At 37.8% G+C, this 22,867-nt stretch overlaps 1 protein-coding gene across 1 annotated transcript in view; it reads left to right on the forward strand.

The window, feature by feature from the left end:
* The window catches only part of DMD (dystrophin), a 927,929-nt gene that overhangs the window by 787,585 nt on the left and 117,477 nt on the right, over positions 1-22,867 (forward strand). Inside the window, exon 60 of the mRNA XM_009883534.1 lies at positions 10,869-10,947. Coding sequence (XP_009881836.1) covers positions 10,869-10,947 — 79 coding nt within the window. The remainder of the gene's footprint in view (positions 1-10,868; positions 10,948-22,867) is intronic.

A 22,867-nucleotide genomic window follows, 5' to 3' on the forward strand; every position in this document is an offset into this window, starting at 1 on the left:
GTGAGACACCACCTGGAGTACTGCATCCAGCTCCGGAGCCCCCAACATAAGAAGGACATGGACCTGCTGGAGCACATTCAGAAGAGAGCCACGAGGATGATCCGAGGGCTGGAGCACCTCTCCTATGAGGAGAGGCTGAAAGAGTTGGGGCTGTTCAGCCTGGAGAAGAGAAGGCTCCGGGGAGACCTTTTTGCGGCCTTCCAGTCCCTAAAGGGGGCCTACAGGAGAGCTGGGGAAGGATTTTTTACTAGGTCATGTAGTGACAGGACGAGGGGGGATGGCTATAAATTGGAAGGGGACAGGTTTAGATTAAACATTAGGAAGAAGTTTTTCACTTTGAGGGTGGTGAGGCACTGGAACAGGTTGCCCAGAGAAGTTGTTGAGGCCACATCGCTGGGGGTGTTTATGTCCAGGCTGGACGTGGCCTTGGGCAAGCTGGTCTAGTTGGAGGTGTCCCTGTCTATGGCAGGGGGGTTGGAACTCGATGATCTTCAAGGTCCCTTCCAACCTAAACCATTCTATGATTCTATGATTTGATCTCAGAAAGAATGTATGCCATGCTGAGCTCCATACTAGATGGTTTTACTTACTACAGAATACATTCTGTCCCTGGTTGTAGGCACCCAGTTCCCACTGACTTTGAAAATGTCAGACTGCATCAAAGTTACATTCATTTTAAGATCAATAACCTTCCAGAGGTTCAGGGTAGCATATACATTTCAGTTTCTCTTTTCCCCAGCTTACAATACAGAACCCAGACTATATATAGTGTCAGCTTTATGCTGAAGGCAGAACAGAAATCACTGGATCTATAGGTCTGCATAGTCAGAGCTCTAAGGAGTATCTTTTATGGGGCTGTACAGAAGATAAATAAAGAAGAGCTTTAAACTAGGAATGATGGGGCTGAAAAAGGAGCCAACTGAGAACTTATGGGTGAGGATTAAAGAGCAGATCAGTATGGGTGCCATTATAGTGGATGTATGCTGTAGGACACCTGACCAGGAAGAACAATTAGCTGAGGCCTTTTACTGACAGCTAGAAGTAGCTTCATGTTTACAGGCCCCCATGGGGAGACCAGCTTGATTATCTGCTGGAGGGACAACACAGCAGGTCATAAGCAATGCAGTAAGTTCCTGGAGAGCATTGATGAAAGCTACTGATAGAGGAGCCAATGATGACAGATGACCTGCTGGACCTCATACTCACAAACAAGGAAGGGCTCATTGGGGAGGTGAAGGTGGAAGGCAGTCTTTGCTGCAGCGACCATAAGTCCACAAGCCTGGACTTCAGGAGAGCAGACTTTGGCCTCTTCAGGGATCTGCTTGGAAGAATCCTGTGGAATAAGGTGCTGGAAAGGAGGTCCAGTGAAGTTGGCTGGTACTCAAGGATCACCTTCTGCAAGCTCAAAACTGGTCCATCCTGAAAAGCGGGAAGTCTGGCAAGAAATCCAGGAGGCCTGTATGGATGAACAAGGAGCTCCTAGCAAAACTCAAACATAAAAAAGGACTCTACAGAAAGTGGAAGCACAGACAGGTAACCTGGAAGGAATAGAGAGACACTATCTGAGCATACAGAGATGTGGTTAGGCAAGCCACAGCCCACTTGGAGTGGAATCTAGTGAGGGACGTCAATGGGTATTTAGATATTTGAAGCTAATGTAAATTGTTGAATTGAAAACTTTTTAATTGGTGCAGTGCTGTTTCGTGAAAAAAATAGTTGCTAATTACCATAATTTGTAAAATTACCTTCTTGGTATACTATAAAATTCTTCAAGGAATTTGGCAGAAAAATAGAATCATAGAATCATTGAATTGTTTAAGTTGGAAGGGAACTTTAAGATCATCAAGTCCAACCACCAACCTAGCACTGCCAAAACCACCACTAAACCATGTCCCTAAGCACCACGTGTACATGTCTTTTAAATACCTCCAGGAATGGAACCTCTAGGGAAGCACCACTTCCCTGGGCACCCTGTTCCAATGTTTGATAACCCTTTCAGTGAAGAAATTTTTCCTAGTATCCAATCTAAACCTCCCCTGGCATAACTTGAGGCCATTTCCTCTTGTCCTATCACCTGTTACTTGGGACTGTAAGACTGACCCTCACCTCACTACAACCTCCTTTCAGGTAGCTGTAGAGAGCGATAAAGTCTCCCCTCAGCCTCCTTTTCTCCACACTGAACAACTCCATTTCCTGCAGCCGCTACTCATAAGACTTGTTCTCCAGACCCCTCACCAGCTTCGTTGCCCTTTTCTGGATATGGTCCAGCACCTCTATGGCTTTCTTCTAATGAGGGGCCCAAAACTGAACACAGAATTCAAGGCGCAGCCTTACCAGTGCCAAGTACAGGGGAACAGATTGATTAAATTGCATATAAAAAGCAATATTAAAAGAGAATTAATGTGGCTGGAAAGTCAAGAATTTGAAACGTTTATTAATAAAATGCTCAAGAATGGAGGACTGCACAGCAGTTTCTTGTACTTTTAAAAGGCGAGTCCATGCTCAGCTCATATCAGTTTCATAAAATATTTTATACCTAACAAAAGTTCATGAACAGAAATGAGGAGTATATAGTGATGTGAAAGCCAATTCCCTTGCAGAACCCCCACCAGCATGTGTGATGGCTTTTACAGCAGCAATGGAGATGTCAAATGCTAGGCCTCTCTGACAAAACGAAACAAGTAATGTTTAAGAGATTGTTTTCCTAAAGATGTTTGTTCTTAATGTTTCACAGGGTTTACAAGTGGTTTATTCCCTCTAAATTTGAATGTTTTTGTTTTTTATACCACAAGACCTGACTTTCTTTCCTTAAGCATAGAGATACACGAATCTGGAAGTTCACAGGTTTAGGATTATAAAACAACAGCCTAAGAAGCAGTGGCTGGTTATTCACAGTAGACATATTAAGTCAATAGGAGATTGTTCTTTTATTTACTGTTTTCTAAGGCTCCTTGCCCAGGGCTTTAAGATGTTTCCTGAATTTTTATTACATTTTACTCTCTTTGTTTCATTTGAAGATTTAAAAAGCAGTCAAGGTACAATACATGTACCCTACTAGATTTTAGAATTTCTTCTTTTTGTACGGAAAGGACAATTGCATTAAGTCACTCAGATTTCAGTCTGCTGAAGTATACAGTCCTACCATGACCCAGAAATCTTGGAATTTTAATTTAGTCTTTGTAGCAGCTGTAAATGCCTGTGCATAACACTACAGGTATCTATTTTTTTTGCTTCATGTGAAAATAAGCATATATCATGTTGATTTTTAGACTCTAAAAATATTTTAGATTACAGAACTTTTCACCGGGAAACTAACTGTCCTTTCCTGTGCTTTCAACTCAGTAAATGTTAAGACTCCAACCTGAAGTTCAGCAGCTGAGAACAATGAGTATCAATTGCCTTTTCCCCAGCTGTTCCTCATTAACAGCACAAAGTGTGCTTATTTAAATCCATCCTTATCCCCTAATATATAAGGGGTGGTGAGTGGTTGAATTCAGTAGCTGTTGGAAGTACAGTAGGTCAGATCTTCCTGTTTATTGATTTGTAAAGAGGAGCCTTGTACTGCTTCGGCAGCTCTGAGTCAGTGAGAGAAAAGAAAGAAGCTTTTCAGCTCTTGGGAGGAGAATTGCTGGGTAGCATTAAAGAGGGTCTTGTAGAAGCCAGTTTCCTTTGATATACAGTCAAATTGGATGTGATTGGAGTCAAGGTCAGGAGGCTGTGGAAATGCTATGAATATGGTGGGGGAATTAAAGGAGTGTTATTTTAATAAGTATTGTATGTATGCATGCTTATTAATACAGAAAATTGCCCTTCTCTTTTCATGAGAACAGCTTTTGGTGAAGCAAATTTTGAAAAAGTAGATTGTGTATTATTTTGCTGCTGCACTAAATATAGCTGTTCAGATGAGAATCTTCTCTTCTTTTCCTTCTTGTCTTTCCATTTTTCCACAGAATCCCAGTTGCGTTCAGCCATTCAACAATTGCCTTAATACTTAGTTTTTCATTTATTTTTTTTAACTAGTGATCTCATTTCTACTGTTTCATGTTAATGAGTAGTAAAAATTGCTACTAACACACCTTCATATAATTTGCCTTTATTTAGGGCAGCATAATTATGTAATTAGTGCCTATGTATTATGCTGCTTGTGCCCTTGGATGCCCTTACAAAAAGGATATTTTTCTGACCTCAGAAGAGTTTATGCTGTTGCTGTGTTTCAAATGGATAATAATTTAAAGAAGTTGAGCTCAAATGTAAATGTGTAACTGCACTGAGTGGGATAGGTTATACTGAACCGACCTCCCCATTCTTTTATCAATGATCTTAAACTAGAAAGTGAAGTAACTTGACAAAATAGAACTTAACAAAACCCATTCCCCCTCCCCTATTTGAAGCTGTGTTCTTGGTGGATTGAAAGATGTTCTAATATTTGCCTGTATTTGGTATATGTTATTCAGAAGTCAGAATATTCAGAGAAATCTGGTGATGAAAAGCTTCATTTTCTTCTAAGGCAAAAAAGCAAAACATTTTTCTCTATGCTTTATGTTGGTTTCTAGCACTTTGCTGGCATGTCAGTAGACCTAGCAGTGGTCAATCAGGAAGAGGGAGAATTGAAAATTTTTCCATTATAGTATTAATAATCCCTTATCAAAATAGAACATGAAGTTACTAAGTCCTTTCAATGACAGAATGATTTGGCCTAGAAATTAGAGTAGTAGAAGCTGCTGTTTGTTTCCATGGGCATCAAAGACAAAAAGATCTTTTTTTCCTAGAAAGAATAAAAGTTGACTTAGAAATTGCTGATATATGTAACAAAGTGTGCGGAGCAAACATAGGAAGAAAAAAAAGGAGCCATTTATTGCCTTACTTTGTTTGGTAAATTAAGATATTTCCAGCAAGATCTGCCTAGAAATAAACCAGGGTGAGCCCCAAGAGATATAACATTCAAAGATATGTGATGTACAATTGCATAAACTTATCATTTGCTAGTTTCATGTTTTCAACTACTTTGGCTTTTCAGATAATGTTGTCACTGGTGTCAGGTGTAGAGTTGTTTTAAGGGTAAGAATTTTTTTTTTGTTTGATTTTCTTTCAGTGAATGCAACCACACACTCCATCAACAGAATGGGTTTTGATTCCTTGTTCTGCACATTGTTTCTTCTGAAGTACTTGCGTATCTTTCTAGCCATTTAGGAGAAAATCGACAGTTATTTTAAATTATGGCAACCCAATCACACTACAGGGGGCTAAGGGATGCTAATTTAACCTTTTTTTCTGTAATAAGCTTCTTTATTTCCTTGCTTATCAAATATTCATAGAATGGTTGAGGTTGGAAGGAATCTTAAAGACCATCTAGTTCCAACCCCCCCTGCCATGGGCAGGAACATCTCCCGCTAGACCAGGCTTCTCTTCTGAGAAGAACATAAATATTACAAACATATGTGGCTGCAATTTAAAAATTAGAACAAGAAGAAAATTATTAAATCTTTTTACAGGAAACTGTCTTTGCAAGATAGTAATGCTTTCAAGCAGGGAGAGATGAGTGTATAATGCATCTTTCCAGCTGTTTCACTAGCATGGCAGCAGTTGAACTAAACTGTGCTATAGTACAGCAAAGGTGTTTTTGTTATGGTGTCATTTAGGAAGAACTGTAGGTGTTTGGGTGGTTTTGCTCAATAGAACATTTGCATATTTACCATTCACATTGGCCAGGAAAGCCAAACTGAGCTGCATGCTCGACCTCTTTAAGAAGCACTGCAAGAGACATTGTTTGAATATACCAAGGAGGGAGATAGGTACATAAATAGTGTTTAATAGATAACTAACATTTTAGTATTTTTTCTTCATCTTTATAAAAGGGTGTGTCCAAACAGAGGACTGTGATAGAGAAGTGAATTATAATTCAGGTGTGATTCTTAGAGTTTGGAACCCACAGAATTCTCTTTCTGAATTGCCTCAGTGCTAACGAGCGTAGAGGTGTTCACATATTCACCTGAAACATTCCCCATTTGCCCGATGTTTTCTCACTACACGTGATCACTAGCTTCATTGACTATTTGTCTGTGACCATTCACAAATAAGACTCTTTTGATTAAGTTCCTTAAAGTTTGTTGAGTGTGAATTCTCTAAGTGTGCTGAGTGCAAACAGACATTCAACCAGTCGCCTCCGCTCGGACAGCATTGGAGCCACTCATTTTGCAGAACACATTTTAGCCTAGTGATCAGAGATTGCCTGTCTGGGAGGGATCTACCCTAGAGGTAGTTTCCTCTACTGAACTCATTCAGTTGAACATCAAAGCTGTGAGGAAGACTGAGGCAGGATTGAGACACAATGCTGGACCTAGGACAAGTATTATGTTGTCCTAGTATGGAATTTGTGCGTTTTTATAGCTCTTTGATGAGGCCACTTATTGTTTGCAGGCACAACTTTAACAACATGTTGACATGTGCCTCCTTATTCCATCACATCTTTCTGAATAGCTCAGCAACTCCAGCACACCTTAATAGTTGGCATTTGGTAGTTTTTGAGAACATGGATGGAAAATACTGAGAATCAAACAATTTAATTTTCTTTCTTGATCTAGGCCTGTTTTGCAGTGTGGACATAAACACAAAAGAATGGTTTAGATATAATGAAAATGGTCTCAGTTAAAACAAAGCAAAATTTAAAAAAAAAAACAAAAAAAACCAAAACCAACAAACCACAAAACAAATGAGAGAGAAGTCAAATAAAACAAATCCTTATTCTGATTTCAGTGGAGCTGCTATAATAAGTGTTTTCAAGGTTGTTCCCTGACATTAGGTAATTTATACTCAAACTATTCCTAACAACTGCATGACATAGCTTTGCTTTTGTTATTGTTGTAATTTGTTTATCTGAACATGATTATATATTCAGTTCACATGGCTGCTTTCGAATGATAGGACACAGAACTTGTTTCATCAAATGTTTTCAAAGTCTTTAAAGGGGAGGAGCTTTAAATAATTTTTTTTTATTCGCTCATTTGTTTAGCAGAAGCTGTTTATGTTCCATGTCAATATCACTTAAAATTACTATAGGATTTTGAGTATTACCATCTTCAGCTTCAAGTATAATGTTTACTGCACTACTGTGGCTCTTTCATTTGTTATGATTGAAAGAAGTTAAATGTTATGTAAAATAGTGGATTAAATAAATAATGGAAATGCATGTCTCTTCAAGTATACACCCTCAGTGAAGAAAACCAACAGCTGAAGTAACCCAGTTAAAGAAAATCCTGATTTCTTTTTTTTTTTTTTTAATTTAAAAACAGATAGAAAAAGATTTTTGTCAGTTAAAACCATATTTTTGTATCTTGATTCAGATAAAGTGATAGCTGACTTTCAGAAATCCACATACTGATTTTTTTAGTAATATAACTTGTGGCGAAGTACTGTAGAGAATTTCAACTAAAAGATACCCAAATCCAATCCATAGTCCCATCTTGCATGTTATGTACTGGTAACAGTGCCTTTAAAATGATTACTTTTTGCATATTAGTCTGCCTAAGCTGATACTAGTAGGAAGAGACTATTGAAGTCAGAAGACATAATTTTTTCCTTTGGCTATTAGAGACATGAAGGGGGGGCTGGTATTTGCAAAACTTCATTAACAGTATATATGTTTTCTTCCATTTAAGGCAAGGAAAATTAACGCTTGAATCAGGTTGAAAATTTTGCTGTTTTCTTCACGCACAGCTCCAGTCTTTCATAACATCATTTAGTTCTAAGGAAAACTGCATTTTTTTCAGAGCATAGCATACAAAAATACAGAGGACACTGTTTGTGCTTGTATTAGAAGATCCTTTTTTACTTGACTTGGAAGAAAACAAGACAAAATTTAAAATTTGGGAATTATCTATGGCTTGATTTTGAAAATGAGTTTAAAAAAAAAAAAACACCAGTAAGAATTTTTTTTCAAGAATCACAAATCAGTTATGAAGACTTAGGTGAATATGATTCTTCTTCTCCGGGGTGTAAGCCACAAAGCCAAATCCAATTCTGATTTTACTGCATTAGAGGCACATTCTTCTGTAACTTTAAGTAATCATTGTTTGCTCAGGTTGATTTTTTTCATTCTTCAGAATAACCCCAGTTATTGTGGGTTTAAATTTTGTTACTTCATCATTTACATCTTAGTCTTGGTAAAATTCATAGAGACTGACTCCAATAATCTTCCTTGTTCTGCCGTCAACAGTGAGTTCTTGCGGCACATAAAAGGTAGTATGCCGATACACCGATAAGTGGTATTCCCTGGCAGCTAAATGGAATAACTTTTTGTGTTCTCAGGTGATATTTCCTGGAGAATACTCAAGATTTCCCAATGTTTTATTCATCTCTGTATTGACAAAATCTACCTCTAGACAGAGGTATTTCCTGGCTCACATCCAAGGCTGTTCAGTTTGAAAGTTTACTCTGAAGTGTGTATGGTATTTTATTTTGCTGGATGGGCATATATGGCTAAAAATCTCAGTTTAATAATTTTGTGTAGCTCAAAGCTCACCGGGATATTTTGAAGTGATTGAAATTCTCAGTTTAAGCACACTTAAAGAAGCCTTGTATGGGCTGTGAGCTGGCAGCGGTCACACATACCAAAGGGTTCCCATACTCTGTTCTGACCACAAGCGGGCTGTTGTCATTCTCCTATAAGAAACACTGCTCCCTGCTGTGTGTTTGTAGACCTCTCATTCTCTTTAGAGATTCTGCATGTCAGAAAGTACTTTTTCCATCCTAGTTGACTTATTGAAAAGTAAGTACTAATATAAAGGAGGAGCCTTATGTTTCTTTACTAACGAATGTCTTAATGACCAAATAAGTGTGTTATGAGGTTTATTTTAAGAGGATTCCAAAGAGTAGATATAATTCCATTAATGTTTTTTCCAGAGGTTTTTTATTATTATTTGCCTGTGTTTGTTTTATGTAAGTTTAAGGTTATCTTACTAGTCTTCATGGAAAAGCCATTAAAAAATCACATTAGTTTATGTTTCTGTATTTAAGCTAATGATACTAAAGACCAGAAGCAGCCCTATCATTGTTTTCTATGCACTTACAGACTTCTTTAGCTTATACCTATGCTGTGAATTAGGTGTGAACTCAAGCTGGAAGCTAATCCCTAGTATTAAGCACTTCTTAACAGAACATCTTTCCATGCAATTCACTCTAGGCTTACATTGTCCTTTACCCAGCTGCCTTCTGCTCACAGTTTCAGAAGTTATCCAAAGTTCAGCCTCTTCCTAGGTTTAGTTTTGTCTAGCTAAGCAATCAGCAAGATTAAACAGAAAAAGCTCCTGTCATAGGACTGAGCCAGCATGTGCCTGCCTTAAACTTACCAATGTAAATGTTGCTCGGTGAGAAATTCTGGATTCAAGACAATAGTAGAAATGAGAACAGAGGCTACGTGGTGGTATGCTAGGAGCTGAGCGATGTGGGGAGGTGCTGGTCAACAGGGACTAACAAAAAATCACATTGATTGTGTCTGTGTATAGGAAGCCAGAGCAGCAAAAAAGGCATAGAAATTGAGGAAGCTGCAGGGAAAACATCTGAAAAATGGCTTGAGGACAGAAAGGAAGGGAGGCTTTTTGGTTACAATGTCAGTTTTGAAACTGTAAGCAAAGAAATCACATCTTGTTGTTAAATTTCTGTTGTGTTTAATGAAACAAGATTTTGGGGGCTAGGGGTTGTTTGGCAAACACGCACAGCCATGTCAAAGAGGTAGTCAATGCTATCATTATTTTTCCCTTTTAACTGATTCATGCCAAATTATTATACAATTGCTCCTTCCTACCTCCAACCAAAAAAATCCCTGAAAGTTTTAGAATGTGGATTGCTTGTTACTCATGCACCCTATTTGCTTCCTTGTTATGTATCTCACAATTAGGACAATAAAAACAGACCGATCACTTTTACCTTCTGCTTTGCCAGTGTTGATACAACACTTTTTCTTACAAGCAATATTTAAGTGAATCTGCTTCCTAGCAGTTATTTTACTTAATACATTTCTAAAATATTCTATCATTATTTTCAAACATTCTTCCTTGTTTTACCTAATCTTAGGCCTAACTTAATAATGGCATTTTTTTAGCGTATAGGCTATAAACCTGTTGGTCAATGTCATTCATACGCTATGGAATCTTATAGCAACCACCCCCTCTTGGCTGCTTGCTTGATACTTTACTGGGATTTTCAAGGGTAAAGATAAAACCAGTCTTACAACTAGCGTCTGTGTTCTCATGCAGTACCCCAACCCAACAAAACATTAGGAACAACATGCTCTTCAAAGGACTTTTCCAAGGAAAGGGTCAGGGGGTAGGATTTAACTGATTAAAAGAACAGAGAAATGTTTGTACCAGATGCACTTTGGTTACCCTCATTTTAGCATTCAGTTAAAATGCCCACATTAAGAGAGAATACTTTTCACATGCAGATTCACGATAGTACATTCCCAAAAAGTACTTTTGAGGTAGTTCTGTAAAAGTATTACCATAGAGGAAGGTTTCTGACTTCCATATTGGCAAGCAACAATCATATTCTTTTCAGGTACATAAAGTCGGGCTAATTTGCTATACCTTTATTTATCTGTCTTCTCATTTTCAACTTGTTCTAGCGTTGGTTAAAGTTAGGGGGGAAAAAAAAAAACACCACCAAAAACCAAACCCTTTCTGACCTCCTTTCTTTTGGATAATCATAAGACGCGGTAAATCTCAGTTAAGCCCTGAGGGTTAATGATTGTTGCAGGAGCCTGCTTAATTTTAAACAGAATGTTCTTTAATGAAAGAAGTATCTGACTATAGTTGCTACTTGTTACTTATTTAGAAGAGAGTCATTTTTATTCTTTCTTTCTCCTCTCTTAACAGGTGGCCATTGAGGAACGCATTAGGCAACTGCACGAAGCTCACAGGGATTTTGGCCCTACTTCCCAGCATTTTCTTACCAGTGAGTAATTTCCCATTTTTCTTGCTCAGCTGCACGCACAGTTAATTGATATTTTTGTAGCCATGTGCCAGTTATTGTTGCTATGAGTTTCTATTTTAGACTGTATTATAATGGCTTTCTTTTTTTTTTTTTTTTATTACTGGGAGCAGAAGGCTGTTAAATAAGTTCATATAGTCCAGGGTAGAAGGAAAATATCTGCCAGTATCAAGTCTGTTTGTTCATACATCTGTCAATGCAAGGCTGGTTTTCATTGTTTGAAGGTTTCCTTTTAGGACTAGCAAATTAAAATAATATTAGAAATTGCAAGAGTTTCTGATGATTGTAAACCAGAAAGAATTAAAAAAAAAAAAAAAAGTTGGTTTAGTTGTTCAAAGAACAGTTGTTCAGCTCTAAAAAGGGGGGAAATAAGACCTGCAAGAAAAATATTTTGCAGGTTTTGATCACGTAGAACATTGAGAGGATCAAAACCATAGTGGGAAAGTTGGCAGAAGGATGGCAGTTAAGTAAACTTTTTACAACTCTGCAAAAAATATAATTGCTAGTAATATTCCCACTCCACCTCCACACACACTCTTTTATCAAGGATGTTTTGAAGTACACTGAAAGACAACTTGAAACACCTTCAAAGCTCCAAGGCAGTGACTAAAGTGAATCTTCTTAAAGGACGCGTCTTTTCTATTGTACTTCAATTAAGGAAAGTAAACAGTAAAACTTTATTTAAGAGATTATATCAGCAGAACAGAACAGTCACAGGATAATGGTCTCCTACATGCAGAGGGAGAAGCTATCCAGACATTAGAAATAGATGTTGCTATTATTGCACAGTTATGTTCACGGTGGGGTAGAGGACAAACTTTTCTTCAGATCATACCGCATTGTGATTTTAATTGGTTAACCATTTTCCACTGAAAATCTCAATGGAAAACTCAAAATTCTCAGTGGGGTGAACTGCAAATTCAAAACCAGAGTTGGTGTGGTGTCATATAAGCACAATGCAGGTTCACAAAGATTCAGCCCTGCGCCTTATTTGATCAAATTATGATCCTGTGAATAAGCCCTATTTTTTGTGATTTCTACTACTTTTTTCAAAATCTCGTTTAAGTAGCTCCTAATCACTGGGAATAATTTGTCAGGTCAATATATATAACCACGAATTAGACTGGTCAAGATGGAACGTGTGAGAGTTATGGGTATGTGACATAAATGCAATATGTAAGCAGATGCCTGTTTTTCTTATGACACACAGTGTATTCCTGATGGAAGAATAAATTTTAAGGGTTAATTAAGCAAACTTATATTGCAATCTGGAAAAGACTAGAGTGACCTGAACTACGTTATCACACTGAATGGCATGTCATTGCCAGTGCTGAGTGCAGCCAGGCAAATTGTGTCACAGTTAAGTCTGGACCCATTCTGCTTTATTGCTGATAAACTAGATCAATCTAAAAGTTGCTCAGTGTTATGACAGTCACCTCTTTTAGCCCACCCACCATTAGTGAGACACCCAGACAGCATATTATTCTTCTGTGCACTAACCAGAGCCAGCAAAGAGTGGAAATTATTCTGGATGCTTCTCGCCCCTTGAGAATCACTTTAGGAAAAGGAGCCAAGTGAAAATGTGTTGTCTTTGGAAATAGCCAAATCCCTGAGAAAAAATGGACATGTGAATTTGTTTGTTTGTTCTTTCTCTCTTTCTTAGATGTGTGAGCAAATACATGTGCAGATACATATTCTTACACATGCATGCAAAATTTAGGTATTTGACACTGAAAATATCTACAGAATCCTTCCCAAGTATAAGTGTTCAGTCACCGAAAACTGCTGGTACATCTATCAGATTCTTCTTTCATAAGCATTGAGTTCCTCAGTATCATGTACTATTAGTACACCTGGGGAAAAATATCATGCTTTTACATGCTTTTTATGAACTACCCATGCTGCATCCCTGCACTGATGGAAGCACATCTATTGGAGGGGTAGTGCTGCAGGAGAGTGCCAGAACCTTCACCACCTAGCACTAGTCTTGTTTCTGTGTCTGTGCTTTTGGGGATGAACAAGTCAAATGTAAGGGTTGCCAAACGGATTTGGGCAGGTCAAATGAAGGTGAATTTAATGGCTTGTAAACGATCTTTCAGTGCAAGGCAAACACAGTCCAAGTTGGATCAGTCCAGCTGTGACAACAACAGTGAAAAGATGAATCATGGTAATTCTGCTCTATGGTTTTATTTTATAAGCTCAACTCACAGAGCATCGTCAGCTAAGGAGCTGCGATACACATAAGATCAATGCAAACTGTAATAAGTAAGGAAAATAAGCAATTTATTGGCTATTTCATATCTAATTTATATGCCAGTAATAATCGGTTCATACTCTCAAACTCAGCATCAACTTTCCCTCTACCATACATGTTTGCTAACCTTAAGGTGCGAGTGATGATCTTCAGCTCCCAACTGTGTTTACATACTTATATGAAAAATTGTCCTTTCAGAGCTGATCTACCCTTAAGTAGTTCTGCAAAAGGGGTGGTACTGTAGTCAAGTTCACATTAAATCAGTGACTGAATTACATTTCTCTCCTATCTGGAGGAAATAAATTTAAGCAGCTAATCTGCAGTAGTGTTTTTATGTGTTTGTTACTATTTTTTATATGGAAATTACAGCATCATCTGTCTGTTTCTGCTTCGTTGGAACTGAAGCTGCATAAGGCTGTTGAAAACCTAGCACAAAAATAAAGGGGGAGTTATAAAGGGACCTCGTATTTGTCATGCCCTGTGCAGGCAAGGAATCAAGTGGCAGTCCCTGTTTCTAAGCACTTGCAGAGCTATGCTTATAGCTATTTCTGAGAGAGATGGGAAGGAAGGTGTGAGCTGGAGAGATAAGGAGTGAAAAAGAAAAAAAAAGTCTTCTCCCTTGTAGCATTTTTAATTTAGGGACTTTTTTTTTCCCATTGTCCTTTCATGCAGTTCAGCCGTCTCTTTCCACTCTTTCTTCTTCTAAATGACCAGGCGACAGTGTTAATCTATACTGTGGCACAGAATAATTCAGACCTCCCCTGGTTGTGAGTTGAAAAAGTAACGACAAAGGAGCTAGGACACTTGTTCCTCTTATACCAAGGCTTTGGGCTGCCCTCAAATATAAAGGACTCTTCCCAAAACTGGTCCTTACCTTTCTGCTAGCACATGAACTTGCCTCTCCCCAGGCCTCCTGCATTTTTTTTTTGCTGGGCTTTCTCACCTCTGCCCTTGATCTTCTGATCGCAGTCCTTTATGCTTCCCCACGCTCATGACGCTCTGCCAGTCTCCACAGAGTCCCAGCTTCTTCTCAGTTTATTCCTTGCCAAAGACAGAGACTCCCGGCAGTCACAGCAAGAGTTGTTAAGATGCAGCTGATAAATGTGTTACGTGTGCAAGACATTATATCATGATTCCACGGAGTGAGATTGTTGGGTTTGAAAGTTTTTGCTGTTTAATTAGAATGATCTAAATGAGGGTGCAAAAAGAATAGAAAAAAAAAAAATCTCCTTTCTGTTAAAAAGAGAAACCGGTAAATATTTAGCAAAGTAATTTAAAATATCTGTGATCCTTTCATGGATGATGGTGCTTAATTTGGAAACTATATGCAGTAACTGAAGTGTCAAAAGGAATACCTGCAAATTTCAAACATAATGCCAGTGCCAGAGTTTTCAGTGATTCCTCTGGAATAATTTTACGTTTGTGACTTCTCTTTTATTTTTGTCTGTGATGCTGCCTCTTAAAAAGAATGAGATTCATTGTCTCTTGTTGGAGGACTCACCTGTATTTGTCACAACAGCTACTACTTTTTTTTTTTTTTGCAATGCAATAAATGAGGGGTAGGATTGATGTGAGATTGCTTTTAATATCATTTGCTGTGCTAGCCAGCCTCCCATCAATCCTATTTTTAATGTGATAGCTCGTTCACTTGCATTACTTGTGATCACTGAAAAATAGAAGGTATTACATCTTTTAAAAGCATAAGCAAACCTTGTAATTTACTGTCCAGCTCCAGTATGAGTCATCTGTTAGTATGTATAGCATGTCAATGAAGTGACTGCATGAAATAACGCTCAAATATAACTGGCAATTACTTATGAGTGTAACTGGGAGATTCCAGGTGCTGCTTGTGATTCCTAAGCTCAGAGTACATTGATTCTGTCAAGGCAAAAAACCTGGAAATATGAGGAACAGAAAGAACATTTAGGTTTGCAAGTCTAAAAGGCTGATTTACAGCTAGCTAACGTTTTGTGATTTGTATTTCCCAGGCTACAAGCTCCTGCTACCGGGATACATCAATACCAGACTTTTAAATTTGCATACCTAAATATGTGCTAGGAACTATATTTCAACTGGAAATACCTAACTGTGCCTTTAAGTTTTGGACTTCCAAGCAGGAACAGCACTGACTCCAACACGAACTGAGGCAGCCATAGCAGCTTCCATTCAGAAACAGAGGAGCTGCGAAGGCTGGAGTCGACAGCTTGTTTTGCGATCAGAGTGCATCGGCTGCATTTCATGTCAGACAATTGTGGCTTAAAAATAAAAAATATGATCACAGGAGTGGGCTATGTAACCTAGGCCTCTCCTTCTCTGGATAAGCTCAGAGCTTTAGGGTTCAGGTGTGGTTTGTTTCTGGGCCTTTGTGTTTTCCTTTGGGTATTTAGGCCACTCTCCTCAGAAACTGGAGATGTGGGTGGGAATTCCTTCAAGCTGAGAGAGAATTTCAGTACTCATGTCTCCCACTTTCAGGGTGAGTGCTTAGATTATTATGCAAAGAAAAGATTAGTGAAGCTCCTTCTTGCACAGGCAGATGTCTTTAAAAGGGCAAGTCCTGCTAATTAAGACATCTGACTCTAGAAATGACAGGGCTCTAGGACTCTTAAGACACTTTAACCATCCACCTGATAGATTATTTTCCGGTGCTAACATCTATATCGTTGTCTCTTATTTCTCACTGCATACATTATATTATATTGTCTTCCAGATATCACTTTTGACATGCACACATCGAAGAACATGTCCATTCATCCATGACTTTTGGATATAGGATTTAATATTTTTAGATATCACATTGAATGCTTTGAATAGAAAATATTACCAGGGAGTAATATAAAAATAGACAATAAATGGTAACAAAAGAATCAGCCTAACTCTGAGAACTCTCTGAAAGCAAAGGGATTTTATTATTGCATTTAAATATGGTCATATTAGCTAGAGGAGCCTGCTTGCTAGAAAACTTTTTTATAAATGCAAAATGACTGCATGTGCTTCTGAAGAAGGAAAAAAGAAAACTATTAAAGTACCAACAAAAAAAAAAGTCCACTTCATAGGTCTTGCCGTTATTATCATCATGGTGATTTTGTAGCAGCACTGGGTACCAATGCAACCTCAAGACTTGTGTGATGGGTAAATCAGGCTTAAAGTTAAGGGAAAAAATCTTCAGTCTATTTCTTTAGAATATTGTGATCTTAGCTGCAACTTTTGGTAGTGCTAGCCTTTGCCTGACCGCTAAAGGTTTTTAAGAGGAATATAACATTGGCATATTTTGAGAGAGTGTCTTTATTCTTCCTTTTGGAATAAAATTAGTAGAATTAATTTCACAGTGAAAGTATGTCATTAGGTCACCAGTCACCATATAGTCACCAGTCTTCCTCTTGTGGGTTTTAATTTTTCCATTATATTTTCTTTTCAGGAAAACCATAGAGAAATGGAAAATGTCTTCATAAAATCTAATAATATATTTTATTCACAATTAAATGGAATTTATGGAATTCCAGCTTTCTACCTATGTTTTCTTAAAGTGACGAAGTCAGTTTTCAAATTATGATGTTCTCCCTCTCTCTTCACCTGGAAGCAAGCAATTTTTCCATGTAATTAACATCTCATGTTTGTGAAAAAAAGGCTTAAAAAAACCCCCACAAACTTAGAATTATAGTTAAAAATAATTCATTATCTCTCTCGTTTTGTTGACTTTCATCATTGTCATCAATTTGAAAATACTGTATAGTATTTATTTTAAAGCAGAGTTTTTCGGGGGTAAGTGGTCAGGAAAATTACTGTCATTACTTTTTTTATAGCAGGCTAATTAATTTCTATATTTTATCCTTGGTTGGAAGACAATCCTTTACTCTGCAATGCTAAATAATATGCAAGAGTTCAAAGGATATTTTTTACCCCTAATGAGTATAAGACTCAAAAGATGGGTTATTGCCTATTATACATTTGTCCACTACTAATATGTTTACTATGAATGTACTATGTTGCTAAGACACAATTTTGCCCCTCTGCATTTTAAAATCTTTTTGAAGACCCATAGGATCTGTGAAGCCTAAATAAAAACTACTTCAGTTTTTACACTGCCAAGTTAAACACTGATGCATTTAACCATGTGCCCACGATGTCATGAGATGCACATTGAATTCAGTTTAGGGCATTCATTTGTCCTCGAACTCCAGGACTATGGTACTCTAGGCATATTCTATATACATATATTAGAATTTTTCTGTTATGTTTTGCTATATGAGATACAGAATATTTAACAAAGTTACATTTTTCTATTTACCTAATTTGATTTGCATAAAAATCTCCATCAATTGGATTAGGTCGTTTTAGGACCTCATTTGATAAGCCAGTTTTAGAGATTTTATTTTTAAGAGCATAAGAGTGCAATAGAAGTTAACAATATAATGTACCTGTTACTTGAGATATGTGGATCAATCCAGGCTATATCACTTTGCTGTGCTTCATGCAGTATTTCTTTGTTAAACACGTAGATGCTTATATTTTTGCCATTTTACAGTAGTGTGACATTTAAGAAAATGAGCGTTATATAGATTATATATTTCACCTTAGAAGTGGCATTTGGAAACTTCTGGAAACACTGTTCATGATTAAATGTGTGCGTTATTTAAGTCATATCATGTTATGTTGACCCTAGGCTGCAGGTGAGGAATCTTAAGTTGATCAAAAAGATTCCAGTAGGAAATGCACAATGGAAAGGCCTCCTTTATAACTCTTGTAAAATGACCATTGCTGTAATTGGCCCTGATCACGTGCTGAACCTTTTCATGACTAAAAATCCCTTCTTCACATTGATTAGAAGTGTTCTGAAAATGGTGTGTTCAGTACGTGTCTGCATGTGTGCTACAGCAACAGACAGTACTGCTAGCATTGCAGGGGAGTAGCGAGCACTTGCTTGGGTTTAAGAACAGCAGAATCCCAGCTGAGAAGGAGCGCTCTATCTCTGAAGTGCCCGGCAAACCATCCACATGTGCAGCACCGAGAGCTAGGGCTTGAAGCAGAACAGACACCATGCTGTGTAGTCCTTATGAAAGACAGGTTTTGATTGATGTTCCTGCCTTGCAACTTCTAAATTGCATAGTCGATGTATTCTGACATCAGCTTCTCAACTACACGGTGCAACATTAGACCTCAGTGCAACACAACACAATCTGATTGTTCTTCGGTCTCACCTAGTACAATAATAAATGCACATAATTTAGAAATCAATTCTCTATAAATATGGGGGGGGATCATATTTTACAGATGTATACTGACATTTGTTGCAAAGGATCTCAAAAGACCTCATAGATTATGCAAACACTTCTATTGTACCACTGTCATATAGGCATATGTATTGGAGACGGCATCCTACCAGCATCAATCATGAACTGATTGTGGAGGGAAAACATTGCTTTAGCATATTCTTTCAGGAAAAAGAAGCATAAGCTCTTTACAGTCTGTGGAGAGTAATAGTTTCTCATTTATAATGGTCTCATTTGAAAATAGTTGGAATAGTACTCAATGCATCATCTTCGAAAGGTTAAGGTACCTTACACAGATGTGAACTTCTGATTCTTGGGGAATCAGAGTCTTTCCAGATGCAGATTGTCTCATTTCATCCTCCCTGCCTGCCTTTATCTGAAGTCACCAACTCCATACCTTGCTGCAGTGAAAATAATTGGTGTGAAAACAAACTTTATGTGAATAAATAAACTAATTCCTAGCTCTGTTTGCATAAAGATACTAATGAAGCTAATGCTAGGTAGGACAATGTACATCATGCAGGTAGAGTTCCTAGGCTGAATCAGTGAATTATCAGCATTATTAAAATGTGAACATAATTAAGCACCTTGCGGAGTTACAGCTACTATGGCCACCAAGCAAGTAGTGCAGGTCCCAACTGTGAACAGAAAAATAAGCTCAGCTTTAACTATCATGATGCTGAAATGCATATGTAATATATATAATAAATTTCTAAGAAAAAGATAATTGAGAAGATATATGTAAAACTGTATGGTGTATGGGTACTAGGCGGTGCTACTTCGTGGTTTCTGTCCCCAAACTGTTTCCTAATACTTTAACCTCTAGTGACAAATAAGCCTCAAAATATTTTCTCTGTATTTAAAACTGAAAATGTACATTCATGCCATTATATAGTGACTAGAAATGTGTGCTGACTTATGTAAATAAGGACTGCCTAAAGTAACTTTTAAACGTGGACATACTAAATTTACTCTTTGAATAGCTGGAGGAGAAATAGTTTACAGTTAGTAAACATACATATATTTTTCATTATGTTTGTAGTGCTAAAGTGAAATATTTATCAGATTATTTTTATAATAATCAACACAGATAAAATTATACTATATCCTGTTTAATATTTAATTCAGATCCCTGCATAGATTAAAATACTGCTGAAGTTCAGAGAGCCAGCATGCTACTGTTTCATTATACATTCTGCAAACAAATAAGGATGTAGGCTTACCGTCAAGAGCCATGTTCACTTAAGTTGAAGAGGCAAAGCAAGTCTCAGATGTTAGCACACCAAAGGAAAGAAAGAAAACTCCCAAATTAGGTAACCGTGAAAATGTATATCAATGCAAATAAAGTATAGGGAAATTTAAATTCACTCTTAAAATACCTCAAACCAAGACAGCCCCATATTTTGTTGTAGTATTTAATTTCAGTCAACAGCATTGCAAGTAGCTGGGTGTACGGTAATTGGTTCTTACACTGTGCAAGCTAGAACAATAAAACACTTTTGAATTACACTTAGCAAACAGGAGAACGTCTGCTTCTTGAGTGCTATAGCACACAGGGCCTCCAATAAAAAAGTCTTTGCCAGCAAGAATTTTGGATGGGCTACTACAATCACCTCAACCAGGCATTAAATATGCAAGTCCTTTACCTGCACTAGCTTTGTAATGGATAGTAAACCTGTACTGGTAACCAGAGATAAGAAACAGCTGTTCTCAGCTTCTGGGCTTCTGCCAAAAATGAAATTATTATTCTCTTAGCATAGCTGTAAAAAGTACCACATATTTTGTCAAGTCAAATTTATGCAAGGCTAGAATCATCCAGGAAACCAAAAGTGTATTATAGACAGCTTCACAGCAATCTCTTGAAGGAACACTAAATCCAATTATGCAGAACATCACAGAATTGTTTGTTATTCCTAAAGCACTTAGTTCTCATGAAAGCAAAGTATTTGTTCCTCTTCTAATGTATCAAGAACACTATCGTATGTAAGATTCTGTGATAATAAGTTATGACTGCAAAGCTCTTAACCAGATTAATTCAGAAGCAACAGAAGAAATACACCTTTCAAAAAATATGCAGCAATCTATTCTGTCCTTTAGGCATTGAGTTAAAAACAAATCTTAAAGTGGAAGAACTGTAGCTTGGTGGTGTTCCTGTTGGGAATATTAATGATTGCTTGGGAGAGAAATATTTAAGAAGGTCTATTTTTAGTTAATACTGAAGGGTATTTTATTTTCAAAAAATTATAACTCAGTATAATCCTATTCAAATTAGTCCTCAGATAATACCAATTCCCATGGGTAAGAAACCTTATCATTGTCACTGAGTAGGAATTTTAAAACTGTTTGATGGACCAAATATTAGCACGCGGTTACTATTACTGAATAAAAATATACAAAGAAATCACCAAGTAATTGATAGTGTAAAATGAAAGTGTAATCTATGCCTAACTCCTTGGCTTTGCTTTCCTACTGCCTTCTAGATGATGGAGAATATTGGATCAGCCACCAAAATTACATTTACAGCACTTTATGTTCTCACTGGTAGAAAGAACAATTAAGCATCATGGTTAAGAGCTTTGTATGAACCTAAAAATAGGGTTAAAAGTAGGACGTGTTCCATTATTTTAAGGTAGCTATCATCGAAACATTAAATGATATTCTATTTTTTGATACTTTTTGCATTCCTATAAATTATGTAACAGAATGTACCTTTACATCATTTGAGGCTATAGCAGTACACAGAAACTGAGAAGCTGTATGCATGTTACAGCTGCAGCTCATGCTACCGAAAAAAGCAGCTTACTGAACAGCAGCCATAGCCTTCACAGCTCTGCAGCTACGCAGTCTATGAACACTGAACAAAACAGCAGTCCCTGTCCCAAGAAGCAGTATTTCATCATATATAAATTACATGTATAATTGCGTATTTGTATTTGAAAACGTCAACAGTTCATAGAATCAAAGAATGGTTTAGGTTGGAAAGGACCTTGAAGATCATAGAGTTCCACCCCCCCTGCCACAGGCAGGGACACCTCCAACTAGACCAGGTTGCCCAAGGCCTCGTTCAGCCTGACCTTAAACACCTCCAGAGACGGGGCCTCAACAACCTCTCTGGGCAACCAATGCCAGTGCCTCACCACCCTCAAAGTGAAAAATTTATTCTTAATGTTTAATCTAAACCTGCCCTCTTCCAGTTTAAAGCCATTCCCCCTCATCCTGTCGCTACATGCCCTAGTAAAAAGTCCTTCCCCAGCTCTCCTGTAGGCCCCCTTTAGGGACTGGAAGGCCGCAATAAGGTCTCCCCGGAGCCTTCTCTTCTCCAGACTGAACAGCCCCAACTCTTTCAGCCTCTCCTCATAGGAGAGGTGCTCCAGCCCTCGGATCATCCTCGTGGCCCTCCTCTGGACATGCTCCAGCAGGTCCATCTCTTTCTTATGTTGAGGACTCCAGAGCTGGCTGCAGTACTCCAGGTGGGGTCTCACAAGAGTGGAATAGAGGGGCAGAATCACCTCCTTTGACCTGCTGGCCACACTTCTTTGATGGACACAGACTTCAATGGCAGTGCAGTGTGCTATTTTTCTGAGAGATCTAACACTGTAATTCAAATTTTCTGTTTCTTGCACACTTTGAGAGTTACCTGTTTTCATGGTTCACACCATGAAATTCAATTTCACCTTTCTTTTTTAAGGAATGCAAAACTGTGTAAGTAATAGGAAAGCAATACACTCAGCTTAGCTACAGGTGGTTAGTTGGGTGTTGAAGACAACAGCAGGACCTACAGAGGTGCTGGGATAGGCTTTTCCTAACTCTTTGGCCATCAGCAATCTAAAACACGATTATCACATTCATATTTATTCTAAAAAAATTCCTTCCTTTCCCTAGCTTCTCAGCATTGCCTAAAACGTATATGAAACCCATTGCCCCACTTCCCAGCATATAGCCTGTTCCTGGTTGCTTTTCCTTCTCCTTTTCAGACCATCTAGAAAGGTTCCACCTTCCTCCACTGCTGCCAATTTATCTCCAGGCTGTGGGGTCCCTAGCATCCTTCCAGCCCTTCTTCACAATCCATGGGCATGCGACTCTTCCAAAATAGCAAGACTTCCCTCTACAGCCATTTTTATAAGCATGTTTCATCTCTTTCTTCCAACTTTTGTTGTCCGCAATCCGGTACTTGGGCGAGAGGGGCAGTTTATTTCATTCTACAGAGTGACTTCTGTGAATCTGGTTAATAATTCTGGTACAAATTATACAAAATGTGTATATTGGTCATTTTTATTTGTATGGATTGTTATTTGTTGACTTTGTTAAAACACCTGCAGCTTGGCAGTGGTGTTTTTAAAGTATCCATTTTTAATGAGAGAGG

This window comes from Charadrius vociferus, unplaced genomic scaffold (genome assembly GCF_000708025.1).
Source record: "Charadrius vociferus isolate BGI_N301 unplaced genomic scaffold, ASM70802v2 scaffold94, whole genome shotgun sequence".
NCBI classification, from domain to species: Eukaryota; Metazoa; Chordata; class Aves; order Charadriiformes; family Charadriidae; genus Charadrius; species Charadrius vociferus.